This window comes from Sorex fumeus, unplaced genomic scaffold, assembly GCF_029834395.1.
Source record: "Sorex fumeus unplaced genomic scaffold, SorFum_2.1 ptg000048l, whole genome shotgun sequence".
Taxonomy (NCBI): Eukaryota; Metazoa; Chordata; class Mammalia; order Eulipotyphla; family Soricidae; genus Sorex; species Sorex fumeus.
In genome coordinates this window covers 9,835,604-9,861,929 of record NW_026606105.1, presented here as the reverse complement: position 1 = coordinate 9,861,929, position 26,326 = coordinate 9,835,604, and the positions used below count along the sequence as shown (strand labels likewise).

Here is a 26,326-nt window from a genome sequence, read left to right as displayed (position 1 = left end):
TAGAGCTGTTACCGACTGGATTCCACGGGATGTCAAAAGACCGCGTGGCCGCCCACCTTCCAGATGGTCAGACTTCTTCGTCAAGATCATGAACGATCGGTTTGAGGCCCTTCATGTTCCCGGAGCGAAGAGATGCCATTGGGCTACACTAGCACGCGACAGGGACAAATGGAGACGTTACTGGCGCCCGCTTGAGCAAATCGATGACTAACGGGAAGTTAAGTGATTAAGTGATTAAGTGGCAATGTCAACAATAAGAGTCAATTTAAAGGTGGGTAGAATATTTGAAGACATCTCACTAAAGAATGATACCTAGATAGCAAAAATCATATGATAAATATCATTAAGAAGTTTCAGGTTAAAATGAGATAACATTGTAAGTTTATTAGAATACTTAAAATTTAAAAACTAATACCATCAAATCTAGGTTAAAATATAAAGCCACAGGACTTCTCATTCAGTTTCAGTGGAATTTTAAAATGATAGAGACAACTTGAAAGATTGGCAGTTTATCATAAGATGCACCACATAAATCAGCAATAATGTACTCAGTATTGATTTAAATGAATTTAGAATCATATACCACAAAAGTCTAAATCTGTATGGCATCTATACTTGCAATTGTTAACACCTGGAAGCATCCAATATGGTTTTCAATAGGTGAATGGCTAAACAGATGGTTCTAACATACAGTGGAATATTACTCATCCATAAAAAAAGAAAATTCAGACCATGAAAATACAAAGAAGGAACTTTAATGCACGGTGTGCTGTAAAAGAAGTCAATAAAAACTTGAAAAGGCCACATACTGAAAGAGTCTGACTATACGTCACTTTAGAAAAGGCAAAGTTACTGGGACATCAAAATGATCTGTAGTTGCCAGAGATTTGGGGGGAAGACTGTATAAATAGGAAGAGCACTTAGGGCTGGGGAAACTATTCTGTAATGTCTAGTGAACCCATGCCATAAAATGAACAGAGACCCGGAGAGCTACAGAACACAAAGTGAATCCTGCTGCAAAGGATGGACTTGGGAAAATATAAATTCATGTTAACTCACCACTTATAGTAAGTGCACCACACTAGAGCCAGATATTAATGGGGAAAACTGGATACATAGTGGGAGGGTGGCATTCAAGGGATGTATAAAACTCTACATTCTTTCCATTTAATTTTTCTGTAAACCTGAAAATGTTCCAAACGAAAGTCTATGAATTATTTAAGACAGAGACAAAAGAAAAAAAGAAACTACAGATAGACACTTGACATTTATCAGAGAATCCTGACATACAGGAGAAATAACTGTCACCTATTTTCCAATTCATAGTGTTCATCCTCTACAGGAAGCCAACAGGTTGATGAGAAAATAGGGATTACAAGTGAAAACCAAGGAGGGAGGTGGGGGACAAGAGAAAGGCATGGGAGCCCTAGGGAAGAGAGGAGAGAAAAGTGGGAGCTTTCTGTTTGACCTCATTAGCTCAGAATGTGTCAGTGCTCCCCTAAAATGAAATGCTGACTTGAGAGCTGACAATAATTAAACAGAATGAGCTGACAATATCTCAATGCAGTTCTTACCTTAGGTGCTACAGGTTGATTCTACAACAGCTGTCACCATTAACTGTCCACACTCACCTGGAACCATATATCTAAGCCTATTAGCATTCAAAAGAAAATAACACCCTGAGAACTTTCTTCCTCATCATGCCACGCTGGGGTCTGCTGAGGGTTCCTCAGCCCCTGGCTTTTTGATTACTCTGGAAACTCGAGCTAAACTGGCTCTTGTCATGATTCCTCCAAAATGTCAACTGTAAGATAAAGGTCAGCTTTGTCATTTATATTGTCATTGGAGACGTGCTTTCTAGAAACTAGCAGGTTCTCTATAACTCTGGGTTTCGATGGCAGATCTGCTTTTATTCCAGAGAGCATGGGTACCTGAAGGCCACCCAGAGGATATGCAACTCCTTTTTGTTTTAATCCCTTTAGATGCTGTGAAATTTATAATCCTGGATAACAATTTATGGTATTAGCTTTAATTAAATTTGGAAAATGTGCACAGTTAATACAAGGAATGGTGACAAAATATTTTTCTAACCTAAAGTCATTCGTTCAATCATTCAGAACATTTTAATAATTTTCTTATTGCCAGGGGTATCAGAGCTAGAAGTTTGGCATGTAATACTAAGATATAGTAATGCCAGGCATCACCAAATGGATGACATAAAAAAAATTTTAGTCTTTATATATATGTCATGGTTTTTAATATATAAAAAACAATATACAGCCAAGGAGATAGGAAATCGTCCCCATGACTGAACAGACTTCTTGAGGAATTGTCTCTCAAGTAAAGAACATACAGTAGCTTGAAGAGTTGAATTGGAAGAAGAAGAGGAAAAGAAATTATGAAAATGATATAAAACCATTGTGAATGATGAATATTATTATGTTGCTAATAATTACTGAGAAGGTAGCTTAGAAAATATCTGAAAGGGATTTCAGAATTAAAATGCTAGCAAACGGGGCTGGAGTGATAGCACAGTTTGCCTTTCAAGTGGCCGACCTGGGTTCTATTTCCAGCATCCCATATGGTCCCCTGAGCATCGCCAGGAGTAATTCCTGAGTGCATGAACCAGGAGTAAGCCCTGTGCATTGCCAGGTGTGACCCCCAAAATAAAATAAAATAAAGTAAAATGCTAGTAAAGAAAGAACTTAAGAAAAGGCTGTTCTTTTAAATATGTCTTTGTTTGTATTTTCTTGATTTACTTGTTTATTCATTGAAGTGATATAGGATCATAAATATTATATTGCTCTCAGACAGCCTGAAGCAACAAGATCAGAAAAAGAGACAAAAACAGATGAAGAGCATGCTCTAACTTCTCAGACACCCACCCAAAGTAATACAGTAATACATCACCCAAAGCCTAGAGTGCAACACTTCAGGAATTAAAGTTAGTAAGAGATCCTTTTCTTCTTGTCCTTCCCCAAATGGAAAAGCATCCCCAGAACAAAGAGTGTTAAAGAAAATCCCTGAAAAAGATGAAAAGAGTTGGGCAGAGACTACAACCCAATTACAGCTTATGTGTTTAAAATTGTATGGATTTTCCTTACTTCTGATAAATTTGACTCATGTTTTACAGTGATAATGCAAGGGAAGTATGGGCAAAAGGCCCAAAAGTCTCTTTCTCTGCATAAATAATAGACGCCATAGCTCAGATCAAACATTTCTACAAAATCATCTATTTTTAATGGACGGAATTCCATATAAATGAAGGCTGCTACTGTCATATGCAGTGAAATTCTAGTACTATTGAAAGATTTATTCATTTTCAGTGTTAAATGCAATCAAAATGGGCAAGTCACTTTGTAGTACTAGAATGCCTCTTGTCAATGGATCCTGGAAAATGATATAATCTTTTCAGGCACCTTCACTGAGAAAGCAGTATTTGCTAATTTTGAGGCAGACCACCACTGATAATTTACTGTCAGTCTCTAGTATTTGGAAAAGAACTGCCAAGTACTTGATTATGATGCTGAAGTCTTTTCGGTTCTGTGAGATATAGGTACATTTACTAAAGCAGGTGTACATTTACTTCGCTTGTCGAATAAATACAAAAGCAAAGATGAAATATCAAATTTCTATAACAAATAATCCTCTAATGATATCAAAATATTAGATGTTTAATATGATGGCTGGAGACATTGGTCTCTTTTATGATTTCAGCCTCCTATTGCTCATGGCACTGTACAGGATGGATAAGAGGAGGCAACTAGTCAGAGTCTAAGGACCCATTCATCCCTGAAATTTGGAACTAAATGGATACAGTGGAGAATGAATGACAGAAGATTTCCTAAATAAAATCTGTGGAAGGGGGTTACGTTTCTTTCTAGAAGAAAAACACATAACGAACGAATTACACACAGACAGCTACCTCATAACAGTGTGAAATAGGGTTGTCTTAAGCTAGTCATCTCTAGCATCTAAAGACTGACAGGGGCTCTATTTATGCTTATTCATGACTCCAGGAGAGTAACAGTGGATCTGGGATCTAGGAAACACACTATGTATTAGTAAAGAGAGCTTCCTACCAGCTCAAAGTTTTGAAAGGCCTGTGGCTTTTATCCAAGTAACTAAATATATAAATTGGTAGTTCTGAGTGCATCCCCAATACGTTATATTCAAGCTAGCACACATGTTGTTCTGGTACTTTTTAGTTCAGTGTCTTTAGTGCTCAATTGGATGGATGGATGGATGGATGGATGGATGGATGGATGGATGGATGGATGGAAGAAATGTCTGGGATAGTGAAGATCAAACTGAAGTTTTCTCTACCGATTAAAGTATCAGGCTAAAAATGGTGTGCTGCAATTTAGATCGTCTCACATTGATGTTTTCAACTTTTATTACTCAAATCTCAAATGGGAGACTATTTAACTTGTCTAATATCCTTGCCTGAAATAAGCAGTACTTGGTACATAAGTAGTTGTTCTGTGAGTAGCTATTACATTTAGTGAGTGAATGGACTCAAGGAGTTTGGTTTGTGGGTTGCTGAATTCTGGACTAATTTTAAAAATCAGGTGCTGAGTTGCTTAAGACAAGATGGTGCTTTCTGAATTGATGTGTCTAATCCATACCCATGATGGGACTAAGGAACTTGATTTCCTCGCTATGGGAAATATTGGCTCAGCTCACGTAGTTATAGCTGGGTCCTTCTCCAGGCAGGAAGCTATCATATCCAGCATTTACCCAGAGGACAGGCTGATTTGTATCCAATAATTGATGCTTTAGCACAAACAACTCTGAATGGATCTAAATATCCCTGTGGAGCCCTCTGCTGCAACAACATTTCAAGTCAATTTTTTCCTCCACCCTGTCTGGCTGTCCTCACTCTTCACAGCTGCTTGCACTTTCTTGGAGGAGCCCCAGTAAACCTTCCTACATGTACATAAAAATCTGAGTTTGCTTCCCAGGGAACCCAACTACTATCAAGAACTATGAACCCGAAGTCTCTCTTTAAACACATTTCTAGAGGGGAATAGCTATGTCTTTACAAATAAGAAGGGTTGCATACTTGAAATCATACTGGACTAAGAGAGAGAAGATGTCAATTATTAAAGTCTTGTCAGAACCATATGATCCCTTGGGGGGCCATTTTACTAAGGGTACCCCATGATGCCATATGTATGAATTACGGATGAAAATAATCTGCTGATCATGAAGCCCCATGCAAACATTAGGTATCATTATTTACTTATTAAATATGTCATGAATCTTCAGTGGCTTATCTTTCTACTCACACATTAACATGATGAATTAAAAGGGAAAAATATTATGCAGGGCTCTTAGGGAAATGAAAGGCCTTCAAAACTAAAGCTAAACTACTTTATATCGTGCAGCTGTCAACCTGGAAAAGTAAGACAAAATAAACTAAAATTGATCCATTATTGTGTCTGTGTGTACTTTGTATACACATATAATAAACCAACAAAAGGTAAAACATAGTTGTCCACCTGAAAAAGTAAACAAAATGAACTAAATTGTCCATCATTGTATCTGTGTGTCTGTGTGTATATTGTGTATACACATATAATAAACCAACAAGAAGGTAAAACATTCCTTTAGGCAAAGACTTAAACATGTGTCTTCAACTGATTGTTCTCTTACCAAAGGCTGTTTTAACAATGCAAAAAAAAGATATCATTAGATATCATTATCTATTAGATATCATTATCAATTCCTTGGGCTTATTTCCTTATCTGAGAGCTAACATCATTAGCATCTAATAAAGCACAGTTCTGGAAGTACTTCTTAGTTTCTTATAAACAAAGCAACACTTTGGATCACAAACAGAACTAGATAATGAAGGGATTTATATTAAAAATAATATCATCATCTTTCAGCCTAATATTCATCTTTAAAGTTAGAAGCACAGCGCTTATATGTATCCATAAGCTAAGTCCCCAAGAATAGTGAACTAGGATCTGGACTCATATCCATCGCTTCCAGTTGCACATGAACCCACATTTGACACAGCTGTCATACCTCTTCTATAAAGCATTTTTCTTCTCTTGGCTCTAACCCGCAATCTCTCCAGGTGCCCTTTTCAATGTGCAACCCAACATCCATCAAATGGAGGCCTAATCTCTCCCCAACAGCTCCTTTGTCAACTTGTTTAATAAGGGGGAAAGATTCAATTTTAGATGAAGCAATTGATCAAAAAAATCAGTGATTTTTGCTAACTTGAGAAACAAAAAAAAATGATTTTTCTAATGGATGTTCTTATAATAATAATGGTTAATCTGGAATTTAAGGATTCACTAAGAAAACATGGCAAGAAAAAATTTTTAAACTATATAATTTATATAGGCCTAAACATGTACTCTACTGTAATAAGTTCTTGGGAAATATCTAGTTTAGCCTTTGCACTTAACAAGGAAAAGCATGTGAAGCCTAAAGACAAAAAGTACATTGTCAAATCTTATACAAAATGTAGCTTGATTGGGCATTTTTATTTTTGTTTATATGTTCCATCTTCTTTTTTAGTTATTTAACTTATGTTTTGCTATAAATGTATGAGCATGCTATTTTATAGTCTTACCAAAGTCCTGATCACAGGAGGAAAAATGTTCAGAAGACCAGGATATTTCTATTTGGAACTTGGTTCCCCCACCCCCACCCCCTTTAAATCACTTGTTTGTTCAGAGGATATAATAAATGCTTCATCTTTTAAAAGTCAGTATCTAGAATGGTCTCTAGCATAGAACTGTAGCACTGTCCTCCCGTTGTTCATCGATTTGCTTGAGCGGGCACCAGCAATGTCTCTGTTGTGAGACTTGTTATTACTGTTTTAGGCATACTGAATACGCCAGGGGGGGAGCTTGCCAGATTCTGCCTTGGAGGCGGGATACTCTCAGTAGCTTGCCGGGTTCTCTGAGAGGGATGGAGGAATCAAACCGGGGTTGACCACATGCAAGGCAAACACCCTACTCACTGTGCTATTAGAAACTATGGAATATCCAATGGCCCAACAACCCCCATTTTGAAGATGGGTTGAACAGTTACTCACAATCAATAGCATAAATAAAGGGAAAAAACAGTCATCTCACAGAGGTCAAACCTCACAAATACAACCTTTAGTTAGTGATTAGTTTCCCATAACAAGACAAGATCAAGTTAACTGCTGGTCACACAAATCACAAATCATCCTGTTATTCGTCGATTGCCTCGAGCAGGCCCCAGTAACATCTCCTTCATCCTAGCCCTGAGATTATATTCAAGGCTCTTTAGGAGAATGAGACCCATCATTGTTACTGGTATTTGGCATATTGGGTACACCACGGGGAGTTTGCCAGACTCTGCCGTGTGGGCAGGATATTCATAACTGCTGATATGATCAGAAAAAAAATTCCCTTTACAGCCTTATTTCCAAACACCGACAACTCCAATATAATTATGAGTAAGACAACAGACAAGTTCAGATTGTGGATATTCTACAGAAACCTGGCCAGTATTTGTCAAAGACACCAATGCGATGAGAAATGAGAGGAGGGAACAAGAACAAGAAAGTTACAGAGACCAGAAGAAAGCAGAAGACAAGTGGATCTAATGCAATGTGGTATCCTGGACTGGATCATGAAGTGAAAAATTCAGAATAAACAGCAGTGAAGCAATATCAGCTTCTCTGACAAGTTGTACCAGGTGTTTAAAAATGAGGAATACTTGGTGAATATAGGCCCTCCTATAATATTTTTGAAATTTTATAGATGTAAACTTATCCCCCCCAAAAAAAAGTTAATTTTTAAGAAACTAATGATGGGGCAGAAAGATAGTATAGGGCATAAGGTGTATGCCTTGCATTTGGCATTCTGGGCTCAACTCCACCACACTGCATATGGTTCGCCCAGCCAAGATCAGGAGTGATTTCTGAGCACAGAGTCAGAAGTAAGCCCTAAGCGCCATTGGGTGTGACCCCAAAATAAAAGCAACCAAAACCTAGATAGTGCTGGGATGTAGGGAGATAGCTCAAAGAGATGGAAAGCCAACTTTGAGCAGGTGGGCTCCGGACAGATCCCCAACACTGAACAGCCCCTTGAGCACTGTTGCATGTGGCTCAAAAAAGAAAGTTAATTCTCAAGAAGTTAATACAAAGGATGTTTGGAAATGGAGCCAGTACGGTGCTTGTCTTGCATGTGGTTGGCCAGGTCCAATCCCCAGTACTCCATATGATCTCCTGAGCCCTCAAGGAGTGATCACTGAGTGCAGAGCCAGAAGTGCACCCTGAGCACTGCCAGGTTTGCCCCACAAACAAACAAACGAATAAATTAGTGATAGATACTGGTTCATGGGCTTAAGAGAATGTTCTAAGGACTTAAGCAAGGACTTCCTGGGCATTCAGTGTTCACGCTTCATAGGTTCCAGTAGATTGCCATAACACTTTCTCATAGTAGTCACAATAAATTAAGTTAAGGGCTTAACTGTATGTTTCTCATGACCACTTAGTGGTATTCATTCATATGTTGAGTTCTATTTTTGGACACGAGGAAATGATTCAGAAGATGGAATGTGGAGTCTGAGGTGAGCTGCCACAGGACAGGGAGTGCCAGAAGCAGACCTGGGCAGCTCCTCTATGCACATTTTCTGGACCTGCAATGGTGGCTGGTGAGACTAGAGTGAGACCTCAGAGACCACAACAAGCAGAGCTCTCAGTTATATGAAATGGTTCATGTGCCAGAGCTTATGCCAAGGGTCTTAGATATATGAAATTACCCTTAGCCCTTCCTATACTATATAGTTTTGCAATGACAATTTCTTTTTAGAGATGAACAATTTGATTTCAGAGAAATTTAATTATTTTGCCAAGTTTAAGCACAAACATTTCTGGCTCTTCTACTAAGCCACTAAACTGAGAAAAACAAAAGACATAAAATTATATTATGGAGAATGCCTGGATAGCTCATTAAAGCGCAATTCTAGTATCATTAATCTTTATCAGAGAATAACATACTGATTTATTACATAAACATTATAAATATCCGTGTGTTTTCTATTATGTTGTAATAATATAATATACATATATATTAAGGTTGTTAATCACTATCTGATATTTAACAAATATTAGTACCTCCTACCTTTATAAGCTATCTCTATTTTCAATTAGCTCCAAATAGGAGTCTAGCTCCAAATTGTACTTTAGGTCCAGACTTGTATGAATTCAAAAATGCAGAGTAAGTTAATGCACTGTTTTTTCTTTGCTTCTTTTGGTTTTGTTTTTGTTTTTGTTTTTGGGTCACACCTGGCGATGCACAGGTGTTACTCCTGGCTCTACACTTGGGAGTTATTCCTGGCAGTGCTCAGGGGACCACATGGGATGCTGGGAATCGAACCCGGGTAGGCCGCATGCAAGGCAAACGCCCTAACCGCTGTGTTATCACTCCAGCCCTAAGCGAATGCTCTCACCCCTCATAAATATGCATTATTTTCCCTGGAAGATTCCCAAGCAGGTTTCATCCCCCTAACACTATTTGCCATTGAAACATATTCTTTCAAGAAGCTTGCTCTATCACTTGTGCTGGCCAGACTTGCTTCCCAACGTATATATTGCTTTCTAGCCAGCAAAATCCTTCTTTCCTATTTAGCTGTTCCTGTGATTTTTGGATAATAAATACATACATTATTAAGGATTTATTACCTCATACAGATTATAGAAGAGAATATCTGCTTTCATTAATATAGTTATTTTAAGAATTATTTTGATGGGACTGTTTTTATTTAATATTCCACTTCTTCTGTAGGATAGACTTTTTTTTATTGGACATGATGTCCTCGCTGGGGCCCCTTGGAGGGGGGTGGGTTGAGTTTCCTCCCCGCCCTGAGCAGAGCCCCGGCAGCTGAAGACCTCCAGAACCAGCCACAACCATGCTGAGACCACTCTCCACACGCATGAAGGTACCGGCAGAGGAACAAAGGCATGCGGGTCCCGGGGCTGAGATCTCCAAGCCTGCTCAAATTGGGGCTGAGCATTCTCCACCCAGATCCTCCATCTTCCAGTAGGCTGGGGTCAAACCCACCAACTGCCCCCCCTCCTCCTCCCCACACCATGTAATCCCATCAACAGCCAAGACCCAGAGACAATAAAACCCAACTCCCAGAAGACATCTTATTATCTAGTTCTTACTTTGGACAACCTGACAGGCTACCGAATATAACCTGCTCACATGCCAGAGTCTGGCAAACTCCCCGTGGTATACCCAATATACCAAATACCAGTAACAATGATGGGTTTCTTTCTCCTAACCCTGAAAGAACCTTGAATATGGCACTTTTTAAAATCTCAGGGCTAGGAAGAAGGAGACGTTACTGGTGCCTGCTTGAGGCAATTGACGAACAACAGGATGATCGTGATCGTGATCGTGATGGTGATGACCATTATCTTGAGGATAAAACTCACAGACCAATGAAAATAACCTAATTATTTTAAGTGAAACAAATTTACCAGCTGGAGCTGATGAAGGGACTGGCAAAGACTAACTTTCCTCATGGTATTATTTTAGGAAGTATTCTCCAAGGAGGCTTAAGAGAAGGGATGTGAGATGTATTGGAACTAGTGGAGTCATCTTTTTTCTACACTAAAACAAGAAAGACCATTGGAAGGAACACCAGCCTGTAATTACAAGGAATCTTACAGAATAGACAAAATTACAAATATTGTTAGATAACAAACATTTATCACTCCAGGATCAAAGAGAAGATTCTGCAGGATTAGGACAAACCAGAACTCCCCACTGTGAGACCCCAGCACCTGTCAGACTGGCACTTACTGATCCACCAAGGTACCCCCTGCTCCAGCTTGGAGGGTTTGTGCTCTGAGAACTGTCTTGTTGAGAAGTAAGCAGAGGCAGACTGAAGGGGAGGCTTAGAAGCAAAGGCTAAGGGTCTGCAGGTAAGGTTCTATTATCTTTAGTGTTCCTGAAAAGGGATCACCAGACTCTTTGGCCATTTTGCTCTTTTCATCTTTGTTTCGATATGCCAGACACAGTAACAACAAAGTCTCCAATGGAGACGTTACTGGGCCCACTCGAGCAAATCGACGATCAACGGGAGGGCCTTTACCTTTACCTTTACCTAACAAACATTAGAGCTTGTAATCTAAAATACCTAATGACCTGAACACGTGAACAAGATTCTCTTAAACAGACATGCCAAATAGACACATAATGCCTGAGTGAATCACTTGGTGTATTATTTAAAAAGGGACCTCCAGCTGGAAGATGTGTGCTGAAAGTAGATAAAGGACTAAACGTGATAGCCTTTCTGTATCTGTATTGCAAACCATAATGTCCAAAAGGAGAGAGAGAGTAGGGGGGAAATTGTCTGCCACAGAGGCAAGGGAAGGGTTGGAAAGGGGTGGGGAGATACTGGGGACATTAGTGGTGGAGAATGTGCACTGGTGGAGGGATGGGTCGATCATTGTATGACTGAAACTCAAATATGAAAGCTTTGTAACTATCTCACAATTTCCCCAAAATAAAAAGATTTTTTAAATAAATAAATAAATAAAAGGGAACTCATTTTTTTTTAAGCTCAGCAGCTGTTCTATTTTACTTTATTTATGAACATTGACCATAAAGTGGGTTGGCTCCCTTTGTTTTCCTCCTCAGATGCTAATTAAAGTCTAAGAGTCCTCTTATCTAGATGTGTTAGATGCATCAGTATGTATGTCATTTAATGTGTCTCAAGTAACATGCACTATGTTGGCCTGCACATGATCCATAGATTTGAACTGCTTCTGCCTTTATAAACAACTTGAATTCAGTCAGCCTCACCATAAATTTATAATCAGGTTTCAGACAGGTAATGAGGGAGGGTGAATGAGAGATCAACAAACCGAAGGGCGAACTTTCCTGAACAATCACAGTTCATAAGCATTATCATTCTAACTAAAGTATTATCACTGTTTTATAAAGAGAATGACTTTTACTTCTTTTATTTTCTCCTCTCTCTCCATTTTTATTTCTAATTAATATATTGCTTTCTTTAAACTCAAAACTTTATTTCATTTTATGTTTTTTGCTTTTTGGGTCACACCCAGCGATGCACAGGGGTTACTCTTGAATCTTCACTCAGGAATTACTCCTGGCGGTGCTCGGGGGACCATATGGGATGTTGGGAATCGAACCTGGGTTGGCCGCATGCAAGGCAAATGCCCTACCCGCTGTGCTATAGCTCCAGCCCCCAAAACTTTATAATTATTCTAATCTTCTGTGCTTGTTTGCTCTTTGGGGGGGTCTCAATCCATTTCCGAATTTACTGAATGCATGCTAAGCCACCTCCTACTCCCACTTTGACAAAAGAAGTTACCTAGAAGGGAAGTTTTAATCACAAAAGAGTTGATGAGTAAATTACTTGCCAGGAAATGGCAGTTTCTTGTAAAAACCAAATCACAATAATCTCTTACTATGTTGGACAGATACTGCCACATAAAAGATAGAACAGATCCTTGAAATTCATAGACGAGCTGAAAATTTCATTTCGGCCAGAATTTTCAAATGTTTCCCCACCCCACTGAACTTTTTTCAGAATCGATGGTAAGCTGAAAAATACTGCTGACTTGAAATTTACTCTTTTTGCTCTTTATAGTACCTCAAAAAGTTATCAACTATTTGCTTAGAAATTTGAAAGAGGAGAGAACGTAAAACTCTATGTGGCATAACAGTCTCCAAAAATTAGTGTACTTTTCACTGTAGCTAGATTCCTATTGAAAATATATATGCCCATCATGTTGCAGATTAAATTAAGTTTCCTGCTGGTCTTCCATTCATAATCTCATCTATATTTGAAAATGTAAGCTGTTAGTTAGAGAAGAAAGAAAAATGCAGAAATTCAGGGAATTGGTTCTCTCCCACACCACCAACTTTCCCACCAATGGGTTAAGAGTAGAGTAGTACAAGAAGCCTGGGGAATAATGAAAGATTTCTAAGGCGAATGAGGAAAACAAATAGAAGAGAGAACTGAAGAAGGCAGAAATATTGAACACAATCCCCAGCAGAGATTGGGCTACCAAGGAAACAGGCCTGGGCTCACTATTACCTCCAGATCCCAAATGCCTGCACCATGCAACACTGGCCCCCGACCTCACAATTTCTATGCCTGAAACCCCATTCCAGATCACAGGTTTGGAAAACCAAGCTCAGGACTCCAGATCACTTCGCCCCTACCCCATTCCAGCCACTCTTGCCTGCTTGTCTCTCCAGAAACAGGTTCACACTCAGATGTCACTATGGATTTCATAAATCTCTGGCTGTGAACAATTTCTCTTTATTACTGATAACATTGTTGCCTGACCCTGAGCATCAGCCCTAGTCTTTTCTGGCTTCACCGCACTTGACTTTTGGGCCTACAATTATGTAGAAATCCAGGATGCTAATATCTGATGTCTACGCTTTTAACTTCCTCTTGGCTGCTTTACCTGTTACCTCAAATATTTTTAAAATTTTTTTAATGAAGCAGAGTGAGATATAGTTACAGACTTACACACTTTTGTGATTATGTTTCAGTCACAATGGTCAAGTACTCATCCCTCCACTAGCACCCATTCTCCATAACCAATGTTCCCACTATCCCTCCTGTCACCCCCACCCCACCACCCCACCCCCGCCTCTGTGGCAGGCACACTCCCTTTTACTCTCTCTCTCTTTTTGGGTGTTATGGTTTACAATGCAGGCATTAAGTGGCCATCATGTTCAGTCTATAGTCTACTTTCAGCACGCATCTCCCATCCGGGTTGCCTTATCTATTATGATATGAATAGGGGTCTAAAAGGTGGATAGAAAGTAAAAAGTACCCAACAAATACCTAATGTAAATAAATGAATGGACAATTACTTATATCAATTATTGTTCATTGATCATGTTTTCCATTGCTTCTTTATAATAGATACTATGAAGTATCATCAATGTTCAGTTTTTCTCAGTTTGGAGAAATTTGAATCTAAAATGGCTAATAAACAGAGAGACCCTAACTTAGCATTTATAGAAGATTAACTTTATTCTTTTTTTTTTCTTTTTGGGTCACACCCGGCAATGCACAGGGGTTATTCTTGGGTCTGCACTCAGGAATTACCCCTGGCGATGCTCAGGGGACCATATGGGATTCTGGGAATCGAACCCAGGTCAGCTGCGTGCAAGGCAAACACCCTGCCCGCGGTGCTATTGTTCCAGCCCTGATTAACTTTATTCTGACTCCTTTCTTTTCCAAGTGTTATTTTCTTCAGCCTAAATATTATCATTTGGGGTTCACATGACTAAGATACTTCCCTTCCCAGACATACGATGAGTCTATTCATCCAAACAAGGGCATCAAGAAGCTGAAGATAGGGTGACCCCATGGCATCAGTTATACGCTTCCAACTTACAAGCTTCCCGGAGTTTCTCTTTCTCATAGTGAAATCCTTCGTAGTCTTGTAAACTGATTTTGTTCACACGGATCCTCAGGCGATCGGGGACAGATTGGGGGCTGCAAAACAAAAACCAAGTGGTCAGATATAGGAGAGAGTGGAACGGGGAGTCTTGGGCACCAGAGGGACAAAAGGCATCTCTTCGTGGTTAAAAAAGAAAAAGCTCATATTCACACCACTGTGATTAAGGGACTTGTATGAGAATACAGCAATTAATCTGGAGAACACTTCTTCAGAAGTCTCAGGTGTTGGGAGCTTAGGTAAAAACATGGAAACAAACAGGCAAGAAACTTCTAGAGGCCATTTCTAGCTTAAACAGCTCAATGAGATCATGTATAGTTCCACAGTAAATCAGAGGCAGCCAATGTGATTGGAAGAAATGAACCAGAGCTTTAAAGAGCTGCCATAATAATTATCATGATAAATGATAATAAAGGCCTATAAATATGCCCATCACATTTGATCAATGGCAGTCTCTGCAGTGACAAACACAAAAAGCAGACCAAGAATCAAGGATTGAGGTTAAACCAGCTTGAGATACCTCAATAGTCTATGAGATAACCCCTGTCAAAGAATAGTATACTCACTGCTACCCACGATAGCACTTATGATTATTCCAAAATTAAGGAAAATTATTGACATATGCAGTGTACTTTTTTTAGAAAGGGAATGTATGTGACTTGTGTTTATGAACTTGCTTCATGAACTCAATCAAATTGGTTCAGAATACATATTAAATAGCCATAAACAGTACAAACTTCCTAAAGTATCCCATTCACCCTCAGAATTCTTAAAAATTGCCTCAGTGTTCTTAAAGAAATTTCTCAAAATGACTTTATCCTGAGCACTAGCTGAGTGAAACAATTTGATTTTCACCATTACCTCTGTGGATAAAAATATTTTTTAGAATATTTATTATTATATAAACATATATATCATATAATCCTCACTTATACTTGAATATATCTTAGGTTTCACAGGTTTAGATAATTTTCTCAAATTCATGATTGCTTTTCTTACTTTAGGGGATAACAGACATCACTACCTAAAGCAGAAAAAGTTTACTGCTCAGTTCCGATCAATTGAGGGTAAGAGGAATATTAGGGGAAAAAGGGAAATTGAGAAAAAAGAATACAAGAGAGAGAATGAATTAAGGAAGAAAGTGGGTGGGAAGAAGAATAATATTGATGGAAGGAGGATATTAAAGTATTTCGAATACCTTAAATGCAATTTCATAGCTTCTCTTAGAAGGAAAAGAAAATAACATAATCTCATTCTTTCATCTAAAACCTCATTAAGAGCAAAGTTCTGTAAATCTTCCCAAATAGATTCCCGGTATCACCCACTCCTCTCAGCAGAACAACCACAGACACTTACATGTACACTTATATGTTCCTGCAAACACACACAGACTTAAATGCAAGCACATGAATTCTAAAGACAGACAGTGGGTGGGGAAGACTATCTAAGGGTCAGTGAATTAAACACTAAACCAATACAAAAACCCCAAGAAAGACCTGTTTTTTGGGGGAAGGTGTTGGGTCACATTCAGGGCTACTCAAGGATCACTCATTTGAACTATGGGACCATAGGGGGTGCTGGGTTAGAATTGGGACTGGGTACATGCAGGGAAATGCCCTAACTGCATGTTCTCTCTCTGGCCTCCAAGGCAGACATTTCTTTTTAAAAAAAATTTTTTTTTTGGAATCACCATGAGATAGTTACAAAGCTTTCATATTTGAATTTCAATCATACAATGATCGAACACCCATCTCTCCACCAGTGCACATTCTCCACCACCAATGTCCCCAGTATACTGCCCCGATTCCCAACCCTCTCCCTGCCTCTATGGCAAACAATTTCCTCCATACTCTCATTCTACTTTGGGGCATTATGGTTTGCAATATAGATACTGAGAGGCTATCACATTCGGTTCTTTATCTACTTTGAGCACACATCTCCCATCCCGAACGATTCCTCCAACCATCATTGACTTAGTGATCTCTTCTCTATCCCAGCTGCCTTCTGCCCCAAGGCAGACATTTCTAAGAGAAAATTGAGAGGACTATTTACTCCTTGCATTGGTCCATTTGGTCAAAGTGTGTTTGCGGAGTGGCTGCTTTGTATAGGGCACTGTGCTGGATATGGGAGAGGCATCGGGGAATAAACCTGACCAGAATATATTTAAACTGTGATAGAAATATTAAGGTTTGATAGAGTTGGGGGCCATGTTTGAAAATGAATAGAATAAACTTAAAAATTGCACATACCCACACCAGGGCTGGAGAGAGTACAGTGGCACAACCTGGGTTCAATTCCCCCACCACATGGTACCGTGGACACTTCCAGGTGCAGTCCACGAGGTCCTAAGCAGTGCCAGGTGGTGTGGGTACTTCCTGCTGGACCCAGGGTCTCTCTGCTTGCCTGATTATTGCCAAATGGGTCCCCATTTAGACAGCCTGAGCAGTACTTGGGAGGTCCCAAACAACAAAAACCCATACCAACATTCCTATACCTCCATTTACAGACAGGGAGGCTGAAGTTTGGAATAGGCAAGTAATTTTTAGTTGATACAGCTACCAAGTATCAGAGAGGGAGCAGAAATATACCCTGTTTTTGGTCTCCCTGTTCTAAAGGGCCAAGAACAGCATGAATTTTACTGCAGAGTCATGGAATTTTGTGATCTTTATGATGTGCTGACTCTTCCTAAGTAGATAATGGATAAGAAGTTAGCTAAGTAAAGCATGGAACATTCAGGAAAAAGAGTAGGAAAATATTATATATAAGTCTGTAGATCAGTGTTTTTCAGGGAAGTCTGATAATAAACTATTATTACATAAAAATCATGGAAAATTTTGCATGGCATAATATCATTTATGGAATTTGTTGACTTTCAGAAGTTTTGAGCATATAGAAGTATTTGGAGAAAATGGTCAACATGTTCCAAGTAGAAATTCTGAGGAGGGATTTTAGGGATCATTTTGCATTGAGTGATACTTCTGAAAATATTGTTATTTTAATAGTATGCTCATATGTAAACAATGGATAATTCAGGATGAGAGTTAAAATAAGAACCAGAGTGATATCTGATTTGAGCCGACACGAAAGCAGAGTGGCCTTAATTCGCAGAGCTCCCATACAAAGTCCAGGCCAAATATTTCTCCTGAGAGCCAAGGTTCCAGTCTTTTTATTTTTCATTTCTCCCTAGTGGCCTCCAAAGTTTGTAATTAGCAAATACTTTCCTTCAAGCCTAGCAGTTAAGATGGGGGCTGGAACCACGAAACATAGTGGTCACCAGACTCTGTCTCAGAAGGAGTGAGAGGTCAGAGTGTCCACTGAAACAGCTTTGAGGTAGAGTGTGGCTTGTGGATTGGGAAGTCTCAAAACTGGCCCTTGGCTATAGCAGTAGAAGCAGTAGCTGTGAACTTGAAAAGAGGCTTTAGAAAATGCAGAGATAAGTGTCAGGTATTCCTTCCAGGGATGGGGGTGGGGTTCCTCGGGGCTGACCTGTGTTCAGCACCATTCTCAAAACTCAACCACAACACCCAATAAGAGAGAGAGAACAAAAGGGAATGCCCTGCCACAGAGGCAGGGTGGGATGAGGGGGGATGGTGGGTGGGAGGGATACTGGGATCTGTGGTGGTGGGAAATGGGCACTGGTGGAGGGATGGGTATTTGATCATTGTATAATTGAAATCCAAGCACAAAAATTTGTAAGTCTGCAACTGTACCTCATGATGTCTCACTAATAAATTTTTTTAAAAAAATAAATAAACAAAAACAAAAAATCTCATCCTTGCCTGCCCCCTGTCCATATCCATCTGCCTCCCGCCTACTCATCTGTAAAGGTTGAGACACGCCGTGAGGTGCCAACTGCACACTCAGGTCTCCTGAATCCTGGTCTTCCCTGAGCTCCCTGATTGATAAATTGCACGGAAGCAACACCCCAGGCAGGAACTGTCATTCAAACAGAAATTTCCATGCCTCAATAGATTCACAGGTGACCTCAACTCATCTCCAGAATGAGCAGGTAAGCAACAGAGTCAAATGGAGATACTCACCCCTTATCACTCTCTCCCATCCACCCCTCCATCTCTACACTCACACTCTTGCTTGACCTCCCATAGTATCCCCAGCAACCGCCCTCTCCTCCACCCCAATCTCCAATGCCTCCTATTTCCCCAGGAGCAACAGGCCTGCTTCAGCTGTCTTCTGACTAGAGATCCTTGTGGTTGGTCTGCTGTCAGACCCATCTTTAGCCTCAGATAAGGCCAATCATCAATTTTAGGGCACCCTACTACAGGATCCGTGATCCAGGTTGCCCACAGTGAGTATGAGAGGCAGCTCAGCAACAAAGAGGCTGAGAGTTTGGCCTCCAAGTCAGACTGCCTGGCTCAGAAGTCAAGTTCTTCCAATTTACTTATCGAAACAGGAAACTGCTTCTCTGTCCTCATAGGTAAAGTGGGGGATAATAACAGTAATCACACATGGTATTATGAGGATTCAATGAATCAATATGGGTGACATGCTTAGACAAAGACCCGGCCCTTTGTAAGAGTTCAATAGATACTAGCTATTAGAAGGATAACTATTATTCTAAAAAGTGCTTCACTAGATAAACTCCTGCCTCACAAGCTATAATATCTTCTGCTATCAGATATTGGAAGATGTTTAGTGGGAGACAGGAATCTCCCCAGACATTTTAGAAAAGACACAGGGCTCCCTTTGGGGACACACCGTCTGGTGTGGTTGGTACCGATTTCCCTGGATTTTTTCCCAGCTGGTATTTTCCATGCTGACTGATAACATGAAAACAAGCAACTGGAACTCGTGGGAGGAAAAGTACGTAAGGATTAAATGAAGACCAAGTAATTCAATTGTGTCCCTTTATGTCAAAACGTATTAGCACCCCTTTAGTGACTGACTGGGGGTGGTGGATGACAGAGCTGTGCCTTGGAGTTTGGGGAATGGCACCGCCATTAGTTTTCTAAAATTAAATTTTGTCCAGAAAGTTAATTTTCCTCTATGTCAACATCTACCACAAGGTATATCAATTTAAAACTCTCATTAGGAGTTCAAAACCTCTAAACTTCCAAACTCCCAAGTTTTTGAAGCACTGAACTTATTTCGAAGCAGGAGAAATCTGTCTCCTTGCTAATGTTCCCTGAACCCTGAGCACAGTGGAAGTTCACGGCTTTGAACTGAACTCTCCACAGACCCCATCTAGACTTTCTCAGGGATGGCTGTAATCCTAACTCTTCCCATTCAAGACACCCATGGAGTCTCTAATTCCTCCAGATTATAGCTTCCTTCATTTCCCAAGGAATCTCCAAGTAATCTCCCAAATTACTTTGGGATGATGAGAAATGAATGAGGAGGGGTGTTATCATAGAGACAGCCCTCCAACACTACAATTTATGTCTAATTCTCATTTCATTCTGCTCTCATCAAGAACCTGCTCATTGATCCTGCAAGTCAATGATAGTTGGAGGGATCGTTCGGGATGGGAGATGTGTGCTGAAAGTAGATAAAGAACCAAACATGATGGTCTCTCAGTATCTATTGCAAATCATAATGCCCCAAAGTAGAGAGAGAGAGAGTAAGAAGGAGATTGTCTGCCACAGAGACAAGGGTGGGATGGGGTAACGGTAGCAGGAGGGATACCCCGGGGACATTAGAGTTGGAAATTATACTGGTGGAGGGATGGGTGTTCGATTATTGTAGGACTGAAACTCAATCATGAAAGCTTTGTAACTGTATCTCATGGTGATTCAAAAAAAAAAAAATCCTGTCAAGAGCAGTTTTCTGTTTTTATTATTTTTTTATTTGCCTTTTATAGACTTAGTATCCACTTGGGTCAAATTCCTCCCTACTCCACCAAACTTCTCCATTCCTTCAATCAATTCATTTAATATGCACTATATCTCTCCAACTCTTATCCCAGTCCCTGAAAATGAACACCCTGATGGACAAGGGGTACGGGCTGGGTGATTTTTATTCCTCACAGCTATCTCCATACTACTGACACTACATAACTCCTTCTCATTAGCGCCACAAATGCTCAGGAGTGACAAGGTAAGAAAACAGCAGAGCACAGTATATAAACCAGGATGCAGGGGCAGAAAAGAATATTTCCAATGAACTGCCAATTAACATCTGTTTGACACTGAACATTCTGAAGTTAACATGTCAAAACTCTTGAGACTAAACATGAAATGGGCATTGTGTAGGAAGACAAACATAAGGCACTCAACATACTCCTCAAGACAGTGAATGTTCCAAATAATATATTGTTGTTGTTGTCCTGTGACATCTCCAATTTCTAAAGCCCTGTACTTTTAATTCAGTCATACACAATAATATCAGACCTTAGCAGGAATCGTCTACTGGGATAGTGAGACCAGGTTCACATCAGAGTCACCTATAATCTGCTGAGGTCAGAACTCAAGTGGATTATGGATTATGGATCCTGATTACAAACCCTAGCTGCCTAAACCTATAGACACTTAATATTATAAATCCTAATTTATATTACAGAGTAGATCCTTAAAGTTCTTTCGCTATATTTTATAACTTGAAAATATGCTGTTTTCATTAGCATTTCTTAAATGGATCAGTGTAAAATATCTCTCCCTTAAAACATTCATCATGCAGATTTATTGATTGTTATGACAAATTTTAACAAGTAGGCATTTGCTACTGGAATGCAAAGTCAGTTTTCTTCTGCAAAGCAGGAAAAAAATATCACATTTTCTGTGCCTTTCTCCCTTCAGACCTGATGTAAACAACAAATTGATTTATTTTCTTTAAAGTTTTGCAAATATGAAAATTCTACAATGATTGTAAACTAAATATAAAATAAAGTATATTTTTCTAATTTTACTGGGGGCAAGTTTGGGGCTACAAACTGCAGTGGTTGGGGGCTCCTCCCAGCACTGTGCTCTGGGGTCTGGATTTTCTCTCAGCAGTGCCAAGAATGAAACTGTGGCTGGTTGCATGCAAGGCAAGTGCTATAGCCCAATAGTATCTATGTAACAGTCTCTGCCCCCGCGCCTGGGTGTTCCTTCCCGGAGCCCCTTGGAGGGGAGCGGGTTGAGCTTTCCTCCCCGCCCCGACCAGGGCTACGGCAGCCGAAGACCTCCAGGACCAGCCACCACCATGCTGAGACCACTCTCCGCACACATGAAGGTACTGGCAGAGGGACAAAGCCACGCGGGTTCCGGGGCCGAGACCTCCAAGCCTACTCGAATTGGAGTCGAGCATCTTCCACCCAGATCCTCCAAATTCCAGTAGGCGGGGGTAACACCCACCACCTGGCCCCCTGGCGCCGTGTAATCCCATCAGCGGCCAAGACTCAGAGACTTTAAAATCCAGAACCCGGAACCGAACAGAACTTTTTTTTATGACATCTTATTGTCTTATTCCTACTTTGGACAAACTTGCAGGCTATTGAATGTAGCCTGCCCACAGGGCAGAGTCTGGCAAACTCCCCGTGGCGTACCAAATATGCCAAATACCAGTAACAATGATGGGTCTCATTCTCCTAAATAGCCTTGAATATAATCTCAGGGCAAGGATGAAAGAGACGTTACTGGGGCCTGCTCGAGGCAATCGACGAATAACAGGATGATGAAATGAAATGAAAATGAAATCTATGTAACTATCTTTCTGGCCCTCTAATCCTTAATGGGATTCATTTCAAGTGGCCCTTATATTATGAATGGACTTTGATTAAAACATTTCATTTCTATGTGAATTTATGGCATAAAACACATTTTCTTTTTTCTTCTTCTTCTTTTTTTTTTTTTTTTTTTGCTTTTTGGGTCACCCAGTGATACACAGGGGTTACTCCTGGCTCATGCATTCACAAATTACTCCCAGCAGTGCTCGGGGGACCATGTGGGATGCTGGGAATGGAAACCAGGTTGGCTGCGTGCAAGGCAAACACCCTACCTGCTGTGCTATCACTCCAGTCCCAAAACACATTTTCTTATTTATTTATTTTTTCATTCTAGGACCTAAAATATTATGAACCTGCCCCGATGACTGTGAAGATCACAATAAATGTTTTTGAACAAATAAATGATATGAAAAAGTCTATTTCCTCTGGGAAGATGCCTGGTCTTGAGGCCTTACCACAGAGCTGGTATCTCATGTCCCAGGCTGCTCACCAGAGGCTTTCCTCTCTCTCTCTAGGCTCCAGACAAACCTGGATGTGGATGTCCTTTCCTGTCCTTTGTCCATCTAGTTCTCTAGACCATGGAGGAAAATCCATGCTACATCTTAGAGTCTTCCCCTCCTTTGCATCTCATCTCCAATGCGAGTGACTCAAGTAGAAAGAAAGAGAAAGCAATACGCAAATGGTATGTTCCTGCCGGAAAGGGACACACACCATTTCGGTATTACCTGCTTTTCAATTAAATTAAAGTGAACCAGAAACTTTTACCATCACATCTTTTCCCCGACTATCAAGCTGGGCTTTATTTGAATATAATTATATGAATGGTTTCTTTAGCCACTTCCTAGAAATTGCTGCAATTTACCCTGGGACATTATCAAACTGCCACTGACAATAACCCAGCCCCCAGAGCAGTCAAGTGGTTCTCTTCACATTAAACAGAGAGAGCAAATTTAATCAAGGCTTTCGAACAGAGACTTAAAATGGATTTTTGGCATCTGCCAAGTTCAGACAGAACTCCAATCATTCAGATGGCTTCTGCCTGGAACAGAGGGACAATGCCTCAGGAATCTGAAATGAATTGTAAAAGAGGGTTTTTTTTTTCCCCCGTAAATTTTTAACTAAGAATAAACCAAAATCACCTTGGCAGCAGACATGGGCTCCTATTTTCAGTACATTTTTCTAGAGAAAGTACCTGTAAACTTTGTTCATCCTATTTTGATAGATGTGAAATAAGTTCTTGACCTCTTATGAGATACACTTGTGAGATGACTAATAAGTCATAGCTTCATGGTTTATTCAAGATAGTTATCCCTCCATGCTTGTCCTTATCACACTGCAAACTGAACACTGTATGAACTACAAATGTGATCATGAGACAATGCTTTTGTTCCCAATAAATCATGAGCTCTTCAAGGACAGGATGTTCTGCCAGATATATATGTAACATCTCTCACAAAATGTGCCAAATACAAGATTGTCAACACGTCTTAAGCTGGTCTTTTCCACATGGACTTGTAATTCTGCGAGGAGGAATTACATTTTTCATGACCCTGGACTAATTTATGCATCCTACCCAAGATATATATTACGGTATATGTGTTATTGACAAGAATAGAGTGTCACGCAATAAAATTTAGATCGAAGGAGTGATTATTCCCATTACTAAAATCAACAAACAAGAAATAATCCCCCTGTTTGATCATTCTGTTGTTGTTATGCTAATATCCTACAAGGAGTTAATTCTTTGGATTGCCATTGAACTATAGAAAAGGAAAATTCCAGTCCTAACTAGAAGAACTTCCTAGATTAACAGCTACAGACTTAAACCTCACAGAATGGAAATAGTTTTCTGCCCTGATATTTGCTGAATTGGCAAATAGGAGGAAAATATTTCAGTAGATGGGGGAGGGAATTGGTTTGAATTAAAGCATTCTCGACCTTAAGTTCCTACTTAAATTCTTTTGTGCTCCAAGAGTATAAATATTAGACAAATTTCATGATAAAAGACAAAGGAAAAAAATGCCACAGTAAATAAAGAAGGATGAAAATTAGAGGTCAAGGCAACATGCATTTTCTAGTCACTAAAATGAAGAACAGTCACACCCATTGGAGCAGGAACCATAGAGTTCTGACTTTTGGGACTTGAGGGTCCTCTACCTTTTGTCAGATAAATTCACAGAATGCAGGTTTCCTCGCCATTCTCAATGACTCATAAAACACCAATCTGAGCCACCTTTATGCTGTGGCCTGTAGTTTCCAATGGGAACTCTTCTGCTGCTCTGACTGCAGACAGGACCATGAATCACTCCTGCCCATGGAGGAAGGAACTACTGAGTCACATGTTACTCTGGAGATGCCTAAATGGCTTTAGCTCTCATGTGGTCAGAAAGACAGACTATTAGGCTTCACTTGCTATACATCAAAGTGAAAGCCTGCCATCTATTTGTTACTTAGAACACTAAAAATACTAGCTGGGTTAGCCTCTTCTTACTGCAACTGATAAAATAATTCACATTGTTGGAAAAGAGGGCAGAAGTGGTGCTAGGATTTGTGTTGTCTAAGAAGTTTCATGGAGGAGTAAGAGACAGTACAGTGGGTAAGACGTTTCCTTGCATACAGCAAGGTTCAATGACCAGTATCCCAGATAGTCTCCCAAGGTTGAATGTTCCCAAGGTTCAACCAGGTTCAATGCCCAGCATCCCATATGGTCCCCTAAGCTCTGCCAGGAATGATCTCCGAGCACAGAGCCAGGAATAAGCCCTAACCCCACCAGAGGTAGCCCAAAAGCACACAAAAAATGCTTTGTGGAAGAACACACTTGTGACCTTTCACAGAAATCATGAAAGACACTCAAACTAGGCTAAAAGTGGCTGCGTTATTTGCTCGACTTCTAGTAAACACTAGGAACTCCGACGAAAGAAGAGGTGAAATTAGTATTGGCTCTTGGGTATCTAATGGTTAATGTTAAAACAGTATTTAAAAAGAAACAGCAAATGTAAGTTTTCAATATCTAAGACAATTTTACATGTAAATCCGCAGAAAAAAAAATTAATTTAGAATTTTTATAAGTAAAATAAATAAGTAGCCAAAATAAAGTAATAATGGAGAGAAAACAAATGTGACTTTCAGTTAAGGTAGAGGATCTAATCCCAAGTAGGTTGCAAAAGGTTGAGCACCCACACTATAAAATAGTCCCAGGGAAATACAGATATTTCCAGGGAGCAAGAACGCTGGTCTTAATGGATTAAGAAAAGGAAAAAAAAAAAAAAGAAGAAGAAAAAAAAAGAACGCTGGTCTTGCACTTAGCAGACCCAAGTTTGAATCCCAACACTATATCTGGTCCCTGAGAACTGCTGGGGGTGATTCTGGAGCACAAAGCCAGGAGTGAGCCCTGCATCAGCACAGGGTGTGGTCCAACACCTCCCCATTAAAAAATATTTTATCTGAACAACAACAAAAAAGCTCCTTAAGAAGAACTTGCTGCAAATTCTGAGGAAAGAAAAGGGGGGGGGGGGACTGCAGCCTGAGGAAAGAGGCTCCATGAGGAGAGCATGCTTTGTTTTGTTAAGAAACAGAAAAATATTGGCCTGACACCAAATGCTGTTACACAAGAAACATTTCCTTAAATTGCCTTTTAGCTCTCTGTATAGAAAATATTTTAGAAGAGAGTGCACACTTTCTTGAAATTGTGTCGTGGAGAAGGATTTGCAAAGTCATTTTGTTCTTTGGAGGTAATTAGTATTTTACCATGTTATTTGTTTGGGTAAGGGACAATGCATTATGTCAGTTTTGTGTATACAATGTAATGGCTCAACCTCTGCATATACTGTAAAACGAAGCTGCAGTGAATCTGTTCAACATCTGTCAGCATCCACAGGCACCAATTATTTCTGGTGCTAAAAACTATGAAAGAGGATTCAGGGAGACAGACAGTTCAAAGGGCTGGAGTATTAGCTTTGCATGAGGAAGGCCCACACGTCAGCGGCAGTGACCCCCAAGTAACAGGCAGAGAGTCGCCCCTTTGATATCAAATGGTACAGCCCAATAGCCAAGTGAACAAATAAATCCATTAAAAAGAAACAAAACAAAGAATTGTTGAAGACTTGTTCTCTTGGCCACTTCCAAGTACAGAGTACTACGTGTAATCATCACACTGTACCTTCCATCTCATATTTAATTTGTCATGGGAAGTGGGGTCC

General features: G+C 39.9%; 1 protein-coding gene across 9 annotated transcripts in view; it reads right to left on the bottom strand.

Moving 5' to 3' along the window:
* Positions 1–26,326, bottom strand: part of DGKI (diacylglycerol kinase iota) — a 512,024-nt gene that overhangs the window by 126,746 nt on the left and 358,952 nt on the right. For all 9 annotated transcript variants that reach the window (XM_056123879.1, XM_056123870.1, XM_056123875.1 and 6 more), the window contains one exon: positions 14,405–14,505. In XM_056123879.1, coding sequence (XP_055979854.1) covers positions 14,405–14,505 — 101 coding nt within the window. The remainder of the gene's footprint in view (positions 1–14,404; positions 14,506–26,326) is intronic.